Source organism: Elephas maximus, chromosome 7 (assembly GCF_024166365.1).
Source record: "Elephas maximus indicus isolate mEleMax1 chromosome 7, mEleMax1 primary haplotype, whole genome shotgun sequence".
NCBI lineage: Eukaryota > Metazoa > Chordata > Mammalia > Proboscidea > Elephantidae > Elephas > Elephas maximus.
The window spans coordinates 104,930,518-104,944,308 of NC_064825.1; the positions used below are offsets into that span (position 1 = coordinate 104,930,518).

A 13,791-nucleotide genomic window follows, 5' to 3' on the forward strand; every position below is an offset into this window, starting at 1 on the left:
AATATGTCTTGGTGTTTTTCTTTTTGGATCAATCTTAAATGGGGTTCGATGAGCGTCTTGGATAGATATCCTTTCGTCTTTCATGATGTCAGGGAAGTTTTGTGTCAGGAGTTCTTCAACTATTTTCTATGTGTTTTCTGTCCCCCCTCCCTGTTCTGGGACTCCAATCATCCGCAGGTTATCCTTCTTGATAGAGTCCCACATGATTCTTAGGGTTTCTTCATTTTTTTTAATTCTTTTATCTGATTTTTTTTCAGCTATGTTGATGTTGATTCCCCGGTCCTCCAGATATCCCAGTCTGCATTCTAATTGCTCGAGTCTGCTCCTCTGACTTCCTATTGTGTTGTCTAATTCTGTAATTTTATTGTTAATCTTTTGGATTTCTACATGTTGTCTCTCTATGGATTCTTGCAACTTATTAATTTTTCCACAATGTTCTTGAATAATCTTTTTGAGTTCTTCAACAGTTTTATCGGTGTGTTCCTTGGCTTTTTCTGCAGTTATCCTAATTTCATTTGTGATATCTTTAAGCATTCTGTAAATTAGTTTTTTATATTCTGTATCTGATAATTCCAGGATTGTATCTTCATTTGGGAAAGATTTTGATTCTTTTGTTTGGGAGGTTGGAGAAGCTGTCATGGTCTGCTTCTTTAAGTGGTTTGATATGGATTGTTGTCTCCGAGCCATCACTGGGAAACTAGTTTTTCCAGAAAATCCGCTAAAAAAAAAATGCAGTCAGACCCCTATCAGAGTTCTCCCTCTGGCTCAGGCTATTCGGATGTTAATGAAGCCGCCTGCGTCCAGTCCAAATCCCAGCGAGACGGTTCCCCGGCTGGGATGCTGCTCTTCCTGCTCCAAGACCGGTCACTGCCTCCCGGGGACTTCTCCTACTGGCTGCGTCCCACGCCGCCCGCGGAACTGTCTGGTCTCCCTCCCGGGGTTAGTTCAGGGGGGTGGAGCAGCTCTCTGTGCTTGTGCCCTACCTGACTGGTATGCTGGCTCCAGGCTCTGGAAATAATTGCTGCTTCCCCGTGTTAGTTCGTTCTCCGTCTCTAAATCTGTGTTTGTTGTTCAGGGTTCATAGATTGTTATGTATGTGATTGATTCACTTGTTTTTCTGTGTCTTTGTTGTAAGAGGGATCCGAGGTAGCATCTGCCTAGTCCGCCGTATTCCTTCATATGTTTTTTGAATGACTCAGTTGCTGAGAAGCTCTGATCCTATCTGTGAAAAAGCTTTTCTGGGAAGTTAAATCCCAGTATTTGCCTTGTTAGGCACAGGATTAGTGACTAGGGACATGAAAGTTACCCTAAATCCTTAATCAAAGTAAAGTGCTTTTTAGTTGCTTCATTGTAGTTGATTAAAAAGAGAAAAATTCAAATAGCTAATTTCAGTGTTTTTTTTGGCGGGGGTCATTAAATAACAGGCTTGGCCAGGTTAACTTCCATTAATTTGTCCAGTTTTTACATAGTTATGCAAACATAGCATCTTCATTGTGTTTTGAACATATTTTTCAAACAGGTGAGAACATTCATCTGTTTACTATCTTGTACTGTAAAAGTTGATATTATTTTTACATGTCTTCATATTCCAGGCATCCACTTTGGAAACATATACACTTCTATGCTTATCTGAAAAAAAAAATAGGATGGGCAGCTTGTGTGGAAGTATGAAAAGAGTAACCACTTGAAACTATTTGTAGATCCACTGAGCAGGCACACATCGTCATGTGTTCTGTGATTGCAGAGAAATAAAAGGTATTTCTCAATGAAAGAAGGCCTGATTTTCAGTACCAAGGACAGGACCCACAAGGTGAGTTTTAAAAACACCTGAAAGAGGGTACTCATTAACAATTTACATGGTATATTGAAATATAGCTAATGTCTTAAATATATTTCATTAGATTAATTCCAAATTTTTAAAATTAAGCAAGAGAAACACAGAAATTAACCAGAACATAATAGTCTATTTGGCTTTACTATTTTAGCCTGATAGACATTTACTGTCCATTTGACGAATAACAAAAGAACATGTTATGCATTGCGAATAAGTCAACAGATTTTTAGTCTTGGTTCATAGGTTATGTGATATGTTAGTAAAGATTTATAATTAATTTAAATGTATTTGAACTAAATAATAATAATAAAAAAATAACTCTTTGCCATCAAGTCCATTGGCTTCCAACTTATAGCAACCCTGTAGGACAGAGTAGATCTGCCCCATAGCGTTTCCAGGGAGCTGCTAGTGGATTCAAACCGCTGATCTTTAGCTTAACAGCTAAGCTCTTAACCACTGCACCACCAAGTTTCCACATTTGAACTAAAGAATTTAAAACTATCTACTAGATCAAGTGTGTCAGGGTACAAAGAACTAATAACTGTTATGTCTGGTAGCTTGATAAGTGCTTTTATGTGTGAATATTTGAAAATTATGACAACAACCTTGTTAATATTTATACAAAAGAAATGGGTGATCAGGAAGTGTCTTGTTTACTGCCACTTAGACTTATAAAACTGTAATTGTACTATACAGGTTATTTTTGTTACTATGGTATTTTAATTTCTATTTGTAAAAAAACCATGTTCTTATAAAAATATGTGAAATGATTTTTTTTTTCTAGAAAGATGTTAACTTAGTAGTTTAGGTTGAAAGCCTAGTAATAATTTTATCTTTTATAATATCAAATCTTTGAGGACTGAAACTATAGTGACTAGTTTGTATACTCACTTTTTTTTAACCTGTAAATAATTTAGCTGGCCAATAGAATATTTATTTCATTGAAATCCAGCATTGATTATTAATAAGATTAAGAGCATCAGACCTTGCAGAAAATAAGTAGTTAAAAAAAGTAATTAGATGTAAACTATCTTTACCATTATATTCTTCAACAGCTGTGCCTTTATCAATCTCTAACTTCAAAAATGATATAACTCCTTAGTCACCTGGACATATAGAGTGCTCATTACAGCTAGTTTCTAAAAGAAAGCTCAAAATTCTTCTGCATATATTTTCTTCCCTCATCCAAATCAATATAAATGAAATTAGCTTGTCTGCATTTGAGGTTTATTAATTCAGCAATTTCCCCTAACAATCAATAATACTAAAGTTTGTGTTTGTGTCTATGTATGTACTATTCTCCCTTATTTGCATTTTTTCCTGAACTGTAAGAGATAGGGACTCTGAGGAATCAATGTCCTTGTTTTTTTTAGTTGTTGTTGTTTTTCCTTTTGAATTTTCTTTTCTTTTTCCCATTTTCCTTCCTTTCTTTTCTCTTTTCTTCCTTTTCCTTCTGGCTTCCTCTCCTCTCCACCCATCTTCTCTCCTCCCTTCTTTTCTTTTTCTTTTCCTCTCTTCTCCCTTTCCCCCTTCCTTTCTTTTCATTTTCTTTTTTTATTCATTATTTTCTAGGATGGGCTCTGTGTTTACTTGCAATGGCTTTCCAAGAAAACTCTAGAGTAAGTCTGGGAAGCCTCAGAGGTTAGCCTTCCAGTACACTTTCACTAGAAAATATCTTTCTAAAGATTTCTTAAGAATGCTATCCCCACTTAACACATTGCTATCTATATTGCTTGTGTATATTGATTTCTTAAATATAATTTCTTTGCTTCCTTATTTGATCTTTTCTTTCATTTTCCACTCTTTAGGTGTCCATCTGATGCATGGGCACAATTTTTTCCTTTTTCCTGCTTAACTTTTATCAATATACATACCATGACAGGTAGATATTACTACACATGTACAACAATGTACAGTTTTACCCTATGCCTAAAAATGGGTGTTTGTGAGTTATAGGTATGTAAGATTCTAAGTGATACACTTATCACTAAATTGACAAAGATCCAGATGATTTGTTTTGGTGGAATATCCATAGTGAAACATTCAAGAACTATAATAAAAGCTATTGTTTATTGATTCTTTATCAGGTTCCAGGGAGTGTTCTACGGACTTTACATGCAAAAACACACACAAAATTTAAGAGGTACTATTCAGTATCCTGGAAACCCTGACAGCATAGATGTTAAGTGCTACGGCTGCTAATCAAAGGGTCAGCAGTTCGAATCCACCAGGCGCTCCTTGGGACCTCTATGGGGCCATTCTACTCTGTCCTATAGGGTCTCTATGAGTCGGAATCGACTCTACAGCACTGTGTTTGGTTTTGGGTTTATTTAGTATCCGCATTTTACAAATTTGAAACTGAAGCACAAAGAGGTTTAATAAGTAGCCCAAGTTGACATAGATAGTAAGTGGTGAAGGTGGAATTCCTACACAGACTGTGTTGTTCTGGAGTACACATTATTCATCATTGCTATGCTCTCTCTCCAAGGAAGTCCTGGGCCTTAGCTTTTCCAGCTAAGATTCGGCAGATGAAGCATTAGCTTGCAGGCTTTTCAGTAAGAGAGAACAAAGGAAAACTTTGATTTCATCAAATGCTCCTAACTGTATCAAGTCAAATCAATAGGTACACACTGAATGAGAGACCTTCACCATTATTTGGTCACTGTAATAATCAAGTCTCAATACTAACTAGCATTTTTAAAGTAACAGTGATGAGCTTGGAGACTGTTGTTTAATTATGTAAATAGAAATATTCAGCAGAATAACATAAGGTGGGGTTTCACTGATAGTATCACAGACAGCTGTACTGGGAAGGATTCCGAAGTCATCTAATTTAATTATTTTATTTTCCAATGAATAAATTGAGACAGGCTTGTGACTAAATTTAGAAAATTACTAAAACTCATACTTTCTTACACTGAGTTTGAATATATCCTTTGAGTATGCTCCTTTTTGGAATCTAGACATTGAAGTCCTAATTTTGACCACTCTCAGTGCCGAAAAAGGATTATATATAAAACCCTCTTCCATTGTCCTCTACCCCTCCTTACAGTGTCAATTTTCTCGCCCATCGCTACCCAGCTCACCCCCAATTGATTTGAAAAATACTAGCTGCTAATGTAGTAATTGGTAATTGTTATGTGTCACTTAGCTTCAGTTCAAAAATGTTTGCTGAAAATGTAGATCGTGTTATAAATGTACTTAACACACAAAGAACAACTCTAAGTACTGGCTGTATGTCAATAGAGTATAAAAGTGTGTTAAGAGTTGTGGGAAAAGCAAAGAGGAAATGGAAAGCATTGTGGATCCTTAAGAAGAGATAAACACTCTGTGTCCAATAATTGCTACAGGGAACAATGTGCTAAATAATTTTGTGGTTATCTGACACATTTCAAATTCCAGACTCCTCAAATTTAATGAGAAATTCATAAAGACTGAACAACCTTTGAGGCAGGACAGACAGTACTTCTAATAGTGGAATATCATAATATTTAGTGAGATATTCCTGAAGAGGGGTTATTTTTGGTGCTATATAGTTCATATTGTGAAGGTACTCACCACAAAAATTACCAACTCTAAATACTCATTCTATGTCAATTTATTTGTTTAGTGTTTATTTTCAACAGCAGAGAAAAAGTTTCTTGAGGGCAGAAATCCTTTCCTTCTCTGTCATTGTTGACTTCGGTGCCAAGTACTCTCGTTTTTTAAAGAAGGATTATTAAATGAATGAATGTCTCTTGGGCCTCTGACTGATTTTCTCTATACAAGACCAACTAAGATTTAGAGATAGAATCTCTTATTTGCAGGCTCAAAGCAGTCATCCGAGAAGGGCTAGAATTGTTAAGGGAAGACATATTGGGATCTTTGGAAGAGAAACTCAGTAGATATTTCTAAATGTTTATTATGGATAAGCCACGTTTGGAGATTAATAGTGAAGAAGTGCTCCATGACCTAATGGACATACTCATAATTGTCTTCATGATTTCATTACAGGTCTTGTTCTCCTGAGTTCTCATCTCTGAAACAGGTATTGTAGAAGAGTAAATGGGACACAGTAACAATGTAACAGAATTTGTCCTCCTGGGACTCACTCAGGATCCTGAGGGCCAAAAAGTGTTATTTATCATCTTTTTGCTCATCTACATTGTCACGATGGTGGGAAACCTGCTCATTGTCATGACCATTACTGTCAGCCCCTCCCTGTACTCCCCCATGTACTTCTTTCTTGCCTATCTGTCACTCATGGATGCTATTTATTCCACTGCCATTTCCCCCAAAATGATTCTAGACTTACTCTGTGGTAAAAAGACTATTTCTTTCCCAGCTTGCATGGGCCAACTCTTTATAGAGCACTTATTTGGTGGTGCTGAGGTCTTTCTTCTGGTGGCAATGGCCTATGACTGCTATGTGGCCATCTGTAAGCCACTGCACTACTTGACCATCATGAATCGACAGGTTTGCATTCTGTTGCTGGTGGTGGCCTGGATTGGAAGTTTTTTGCACTCTGTGGTTCAACTTCTGTTTATGTACAGCCTCCCATTCTGTGGCCCTAATGTTATTGATCACTTCATCTGCGACATGTACCCATTATTGGAACTTGCTTGCACCGACACCTATTTTATAGGCCTCACTGTTGTTGCCAATGGTGGAGCCATCTGTATGGTAATTTTTATCCTCCTACTAATCTCCTATGGGGTCATCCTAAGATCCCTGAAGACTCAGAGTCAGGAAGGGAGACGCAAAGCCCTGTCTACCTGCAGCTCCCACATCACAGTGGTTGTCCTCTTCTTTGTTCCCTCTATTTTCATGTATGTTAGACCTGTTTCCAACTTTCCTGTTGACAAATCCGTGACTGTGCTGTATACAGTTACCACTCTCATGTTGAATCCTCTGATATACACCTTGAGAAATTCTGAGATGAAAAATGCTATGGAAAAAATCTGGGGCACAAAGTTAACCACAGGTAGAATAAGAACATGTGTCCACAGTGAAAATACCTTAGCTAACTCTAAAGCAACACATAGGCAATAAATTATCACAAAGAAAGATTTAGTCAGTTCAATGGATTCTCTAGGAATGTTTCTCTTTATTGATGCAAGGGCATCCAAAATGTAGAATAAATTATTCTTTGAGGTTAGAATTAACCTAATAAAGACATCCTGGAGGCTGGATAAAAGGCATAGGTATTTTTCCTGTTATAAATTAAAATAAAACTAAGCTCACATTGCAATTTTATTTTTCTAAGTATATACTGAAACAGGACTTAGAATATTTTTTTCTTTAAAAAAGAGAAAAACAAGTTACTTTAGAAAATTTTCTATCAACCAAAATTAATGAGAAAACAATTTGGCTAATACTTAGAAGAAATTTCTGAGGCCAAGGGTGTGGTTTTCAAAGTTTACTGTTCATTATTCTATTAGCACAATAGCTTTTTATAGGGGCACTATGCATTTTGTGTTTAAGATTACTTCTGTTCCTCTGGTCAATGTCTATGCATTTGCAATTCTGCATATTTAATTGAGGCATCATATTGTGTTCAGTTTGTGATGGTGATCAGTTTTGATAGATGGGCTATAGTCGATGGAGAAAACTCATTCTAATTCTTGATTAGAGGACAGATACTCTTTCACTTTTGATTTTAAAATAACATTAATCTAAGTTATAAACATATTTTATATTTTCTTCATTAGTTATTATGTGCATTTTGTTTGATTCTTAAAAGATTAGATAGAGCTTCTTATTTTATGTCCATGAAATTGAAAACATGGAAAGAAATGTGCTATTTTGCATAAGCAGTATGTTGCCTAAAAGTTGTATTAAACTTAAATACTTTTTTTGTAGAGACGTAGTAATGATTTGTTTTGGTAAAAACAAAAGTGTTTTTTCAATATTATGTAAAAATATAAGTTTTTCTCAGTCTACAGCCCAACCAGGAATATCCCAAAACCAGAAAGAAGAAAGAATTTATGAGTATAATATGGATCATTATCTACATTTAACAAGAGTTTACTGTTCTAACTAAAAGAAAGATTTTAGAACTTTTATTATTTTTAAATTTGCTAGCATTTTTTTCATGTATATCCAAAAGATTTGTAGCCTTCTACCTAGAATATTATCAATATCATTGAAACTACTTGGTTACACTTCTCTGATGCCATTTCCCCACTTTCCCTCAGGTGTAATCCCAAACCTATTTTTGAAATCATATTTAAAAATAGTTTAGTTATGTGTGTATGTATCCTGAAAGAATATTGTTTACATTTTCTTATTCCAGTAGTTTCCTTATGCAAAATTTGGGGTTGTCTCACTGGGTAGTAGTAGTAGGTAGGGTAGTGTAGGATCATAACATGTGTGAATAGGGATAGCTTTACTTCTTCCTTTCCAATTTGGATACTGTTATTTCTTTTTCTTGTCTTATTGCTCTAGCTAGGACTTCCGGTACAATGTTAAATAAGAGTGGTGATAAAGGGCCTCCTTGTCTTTTTTGTGTTCTCAGAGGGGGGACCCTTTCTGCCTCTCTCCATTGAGAAAGATGGTGGCTTTTGGTTTTGTAATGATTTCCTTCATTATGTTGAGGAATTTCTCTACTATTCCTACTTTCCTGAGAGTTTTTATCAGGAATAACTGTTGGGCTTTATCATACTCCTTCTCCATGTCAATTGTGATGATCATGTGATTCTTTTGTTCTGTTTATATGATGGATTACATTGATTGATTTTTTAATGTTGAACCATCCTTGCATGAATCCCACTTGGTAAGTAGTCTATTACTTTTTTAATATGATGATGAATTCTATTGGCTAGAATTTTGTTGAGAATTCATGAGAAATATTGGCCTGTACTTTTATTTTTTAAATTTGTGGGTTTCCTGGCTTTTGTATCAGGGTTATACTAACTTTATAGAAAGAATTTGAGAGATTTCCTTCATTTCTGTGCTCTGATATAGTTTAAATAGCACTTGATGTGAGCTATTCTCTGATGTTTGATAGAATGCTCCAATGAAGCCATACAGGCCAGGGTTTTTATTTTTTGGGAGTTTCTTTTTTTTTTTTTTTTTCTTATTACTCCATTCAATCTCTTCTCTTGTTATGCATTTTTCAGATTTTTTGTCTCAGTTTTTGTTAGTTTAGGTACATAGTGTGTTTCTAGAAATTTGTCCACTGACTCTAGTTTCTCAATTTGTCAAAGTGTGATTTTTCATAGTATTCTGTTATGATCCTCAATTTTAGTTGGGTCTGTTGTAATGTCTCTCGTCTCATCTCATTTGGGTTATTTGCTTCCTCTCCTGTTTTTTCTTTTGTCAGCTTGTGCAGTGGTTTGTCAAATTTTTTGATCTTTTCAAAGAACCAACTTTTGGTCTTGTCGATTCTATTTTTTGATGTTTCATTTATCTCTGCTCTAATCTTTATTACTTCCTTTCTTCTGTTGCCTGTGCCCTCCATTTGCATTTCCCTATTTGTTTGAGTCATAGAGCTAACATTTTTATTTTGGTGTGTTCTTCTTTTTTGATGTGTACATTTATTGCTATAAATTGACCACTTAGTTTTTAAACATTGCCTTTGCTGTGTCTCAAAAGCTTTAATATGTTATGTTTACATTCTCATTTGATTCTAGGCTTTTTTTGATTCCCTCTTTGATTTCTTCTATTAGCCAGTGGTTTCATGTATTTGATTATTTTTTCTTGCTCTTCTTGTTGTTGATTTCTACTTCTATGGTGTTGTGATTAGAGAGAATGTTTTGTATTACTTTGATGTTTTGGATCTTATTGAGGGTTGTTTTGCGACCTAAAATGTGGTCTCTTCATGTGCATTGGAAAAGAATGTACACTTTTCTGCTCTTTGGTGGAGTGTTCTATATATGCCTATGAGGTCAAGTTTTAGAGTTTCTTTTATATATTTTGGAACCCTGTTACTGAGTGTGTAGATATTTATTAAGGTTATGTGTTCTTGGTTGATTGTCATTTTAATCATTATACAATGTCTTCCCTTGTCTTCTGTGGTCAATTTTGCCTTAAAGCCTTTTTTATCTGAGAGTAATATTGCCACTCCTACTCTTTTTGATTTCTGTTTGCTTGATATATTTTTCCTTTCTTTTAAGTTTTAGTATATTTATGTCCTTGTGTCTAGGATATGTCTCTTGTAGACAGCATACTGATGAATCCTTTTTTTTTTTTTAATCCACTCTACCACTCTCTGTCTCTTTATGTGTGTATTTAAGGCATTTTCATTCAGTGTGATTATTGATATACACGTATGAGCTTTTTGCTGTCATATTGTTGTGCTTTTCTTTTGTGGTGCTGACGTTTTCTTTGTTCCCCTTACTTTCTTGTGCTGAGTTCCTTTTGTTTCTGGATTTTCTTTTCTTTCATTATTATAGATTTTGTGTTTACTGAGTCTTTATTCTTTTTTTTTTATTTTGATGGTTAGGTTTGTTAACTTTCTTTGTGGTTTCCTTGAAATTTACCCTTACTTTCCTAAGTCTGAATCAGGCATTTATTACTTGATATTGCCTTGGCTTCCTCTCCATCTGAGTTGTATACCTACACCATTTATTCTCATTTTTAATATTTTGACATTATCCTCAGTTACTGATTGCTGTTTCTGTTTTCCTTCCTAGCTTTGTTTTATTATTGAGGGTTCTTTACCTAGGTTGGTATCTGGCTGATGCTGATCTAGGTCCTAGACTCTGGTTGTCTGATGTTGTTGGTTCTCTAACAGAAGGTCTCTAATATTTCTTGTAAGATTGGTTTGTTTTTAAAGAATTCCTTAATTTTTGTCTGGAAATATCCTAATTTTACTATTGTATTGGAGAGAGAGTTTTTCAGGCTATGTTATTCTTGGTCAGCAGTTTTATTAATTCAAGGTTTTATATATTTCATCTTATCGCCTTCTTGCCTGCACATATTCACACAGGCAAGGTACACTCATCCTCTTCATCAACATCTTATCCCATCGTGGCATCAGCTTGAAGTTCAGGACCTCAACTTCTAAATCCATATCAGGTATGGATGAGCCTCCTTTGGAAGAGCTCATTTCTTACAGCACCTAAATTATTGTTTCTCTCTATTTAAAGATATACAAACTGGAGACATGTTCTCTCTTCCACACACAGCATACAGTAGGAGGTAATGCAAGATAGCCAAAATAAACGCTACTTTTTAGAAAGTAGGAAGCGGAAGGCTATGGTGCTTCCTGGAGTCAATTGAATTACATCAGTTTATTTCAAACATTAGGCCCAACTTTTATTCCTAAAATGAAACCTACTTTGTCATATTAGACTTTTAAGATATATGTCTGTATTTGAATTTCTAAATTATAGTTGATAAATTTTGAGCTTATGTTGATGAATTTTTACAAAATCTTGTAACTCCTTTTTTATCTTTGCATAAGAGTTATGCTGTGTTTAGAAAATGCATTTGAAAGTATTTTAATTTCCTCTTGTCCCAAAAGTATGTTTTGCTGAAAAGCTGAGTAGAATTCATTGATAAAGCTACATGTTAATGTATTTTTTTGGGGAGGTGGGGCGGCAAGAATTGCCTTAAAGAATCAATTCTTTTAAGAGGTATCATGCTATTCTGATTTTTAATTTTGTGTGCTTGTGTTCAGAAAATTGTGTTTTTCAAAGATTTTGTCCGCTTCTCAGTTGGAAAAAATATTGGCATATATTTGTTTATAATATTCTTTTATTATCTTTTTAGAATATAAATAATCTGCAGTGACGGCCCATTTTTCTTTACCAAATCTGACAGCTTGTTTTCCTTTTTTAAAAAAAAATTCATTTTGCTAAACACTTATCCACTTTATTGGTCTTGTCAAAAACCAACTCCTAGCTTTACGTATATTTTTTTCTATTTTTAAATTAATTTTTATGTTAAAGGTTTCTCTTTTATATTTACTGTTTCCATTCTGCAATATTCTGCAAGTTTATCTTGCTCTTTCTTTTCTAGCTTCTTGAGATGGAAGTTAGTTCATTTTTAAATAATCTTTCCTATTTTCTAATATTTGCAGTTAAAGCTGTATGTTTCTCTCTAAGCACTATTTAAGCTGCACCAAATAAATTTTTGTATTTTTTTATTCTGTTACTTTTCAAAATATATTCTGATTTCCATTGCGATTTCTTCTTTGATCCATAGCTTATTAAGAACTGTGTAGCTAAATTTGGGAATAATTGGGGAGTGTATAGTTCTTTTTTAAATCAAATTTCTAGTTGAATGTTATTAACATCAGACATATTTCTGTATAAACCAAACCAAAACCAAACTCAGTGCTGTCGAGGCGATTCCGACTCTTAGCAACCCTATAGGACAGAGTAAAACTGCCCCATAGAGTTTCCAAGGAGCGCCTGGCAGATTTGAACTGCCGACTCTGGTTAGTAGCGGTAGCACTTAACAAGTGCCCCACCAGGGTTTCCCTACTTCTGTATAAGTCGTCTGAAATGTATTGCAGCTTACTTTGTTCTAGAATATTGTCTATTTTGGTGAATGTTCCATGAAGACTTTGTGATAAGTAGAATAGTCCCACATATTCTTCCTCTTCTTTTGCCACACCATCACCTTACTTTTGTCTTTATTGGTTTAATATAGAGCTTTAGATTCAGATGATCATTACCCAGCATTTTTTTCTACAAAGTATAACTTCTCCTTTTAGAGCTATTGTAGGAATTTTGCATTCAGCTTTATACCCAGATTTAATGTTAAGAGATAATTGTATACATATTCTTCTTGCAGTATAAGTTGTAGTGATTTTTTTGTCATTTCCTTAAAATGAATTCCGAAATGAAATTTATGTCTACACTTATATTCCAATCTAAAAATATTTATTTCTAGAAATTTCTTCACAACGATATATAGGAAATTGTCAATTTAAGCACACTTTCATGGACATTGGCTAATAAAATTGTATGAAATGTTAAAAAAAAATTAAGCTAGGTGTTTTGACTTGTAAATAGACACCATCATGTGATTTGTGACAATAGGGATTGATTACACAGGGAAATTAGATAGTGGGGGAACCATCCATGTATGTAACAAATTTCATTGCTGTAAAGACTAAGCAGCCTGAAGGAGAACTAGGATGTGCCACAAAATCCTTCAGCATACATTCTCAAGTGTAATTAAGATGGTTTGGGGGCTGCTAGTAAAAAAGATCTAAAAGAACTGTGACATTAACAAGGTAGAGTTTTGATTTTCTGTCTATAAATGAAATACAGAGTAGGTTGACAGAATTTAGTCCCAAATGTGAATTGACATTGAATTCTCCTACTCAGCAATTATTAGCTCTTGACCTCCGTGTTATTTCATTTTTTTTAATTTCTTTATTTTGGAGAAAGTATATTGAGCCAAAGATACATTATTTTCACAATTTCTACATGTACATTTCAGTGACATTGGTTACATTCTTCAAATTCTGCTGCCCTTCTCGCTAGTTACTTTTTCCACATTATTCCACCACCATTATCTTAAACTAACTGCCGCCTAAGTTTCCCATCCAATTCTTTGAGTTGTTGTTTGTAAATTTAATCTCTCATAGATCATTCTTTAAAAGCACACAATGCTCAAAGCAGAGGTAATTTACTAAATAAAATAATCTACTTTTTGGTCCAAAGAAGACTTCAGAGGATAGTTTTGGTTTAGGGTTTAAAGTTTAAAGATTATTTCAGGAAAAAAGTTTCTTGTGGTCACATATATAAGCTGAGTTTTTCTGCATCAGCAATGAACATGATGAAAAGGAAAAAAGAAAAAAAAATCTCTTTTACAATAGCATCTAAAAATAAAATTCCTAGGAATAATTTTAGCAGGGAAGTGAAAGGCTTGTACACAGAAAAATGGAAAAGAGTACTAAAAGAAAAAATTAAAGATGACTTAAGTATACAAAAGGACATTTTATGTTTGCAGTTTGGAAGACTCAATATTGTCAAGATGTCAATACTACCTAAAGCAACTTAAAAATTCAAGGAAAT

The 13,791-nt window shown here is 34.4% G+C and overlaps 1 protein-coding gene across 1 annotated transcript; it reads left to right on the forward strand.

Moving 5' to 3' along the window:
* The first annotated feature begins 5,878 nt into the window (after window positions 1–5,878).
* On the forward strand, window positions 5,879–6,865 carry LOC126080168 (olfactory receptor 4A5-like). The gene has a single exon (XM_049891450.1). The coding sequence runs from the start codon at window positions 5,879–5,881 to the stop codon at window positions 6,863–6,865; it is 987 nt and encodes a 328-aa protein (XP_049747407.1).
* The last annotated feature ends 6,926 nt before the right edge of the window (window positions 6,866–13,791 follow it).

Coding starts and splice junctions, on each gene's coding strand:
- LOC126080168 (XM_049891450.1), top strand. CDS start 5,879: ATGGGACACAGTAACAATGTAACAGAATTTGTCCTCCTGGGACTCACT.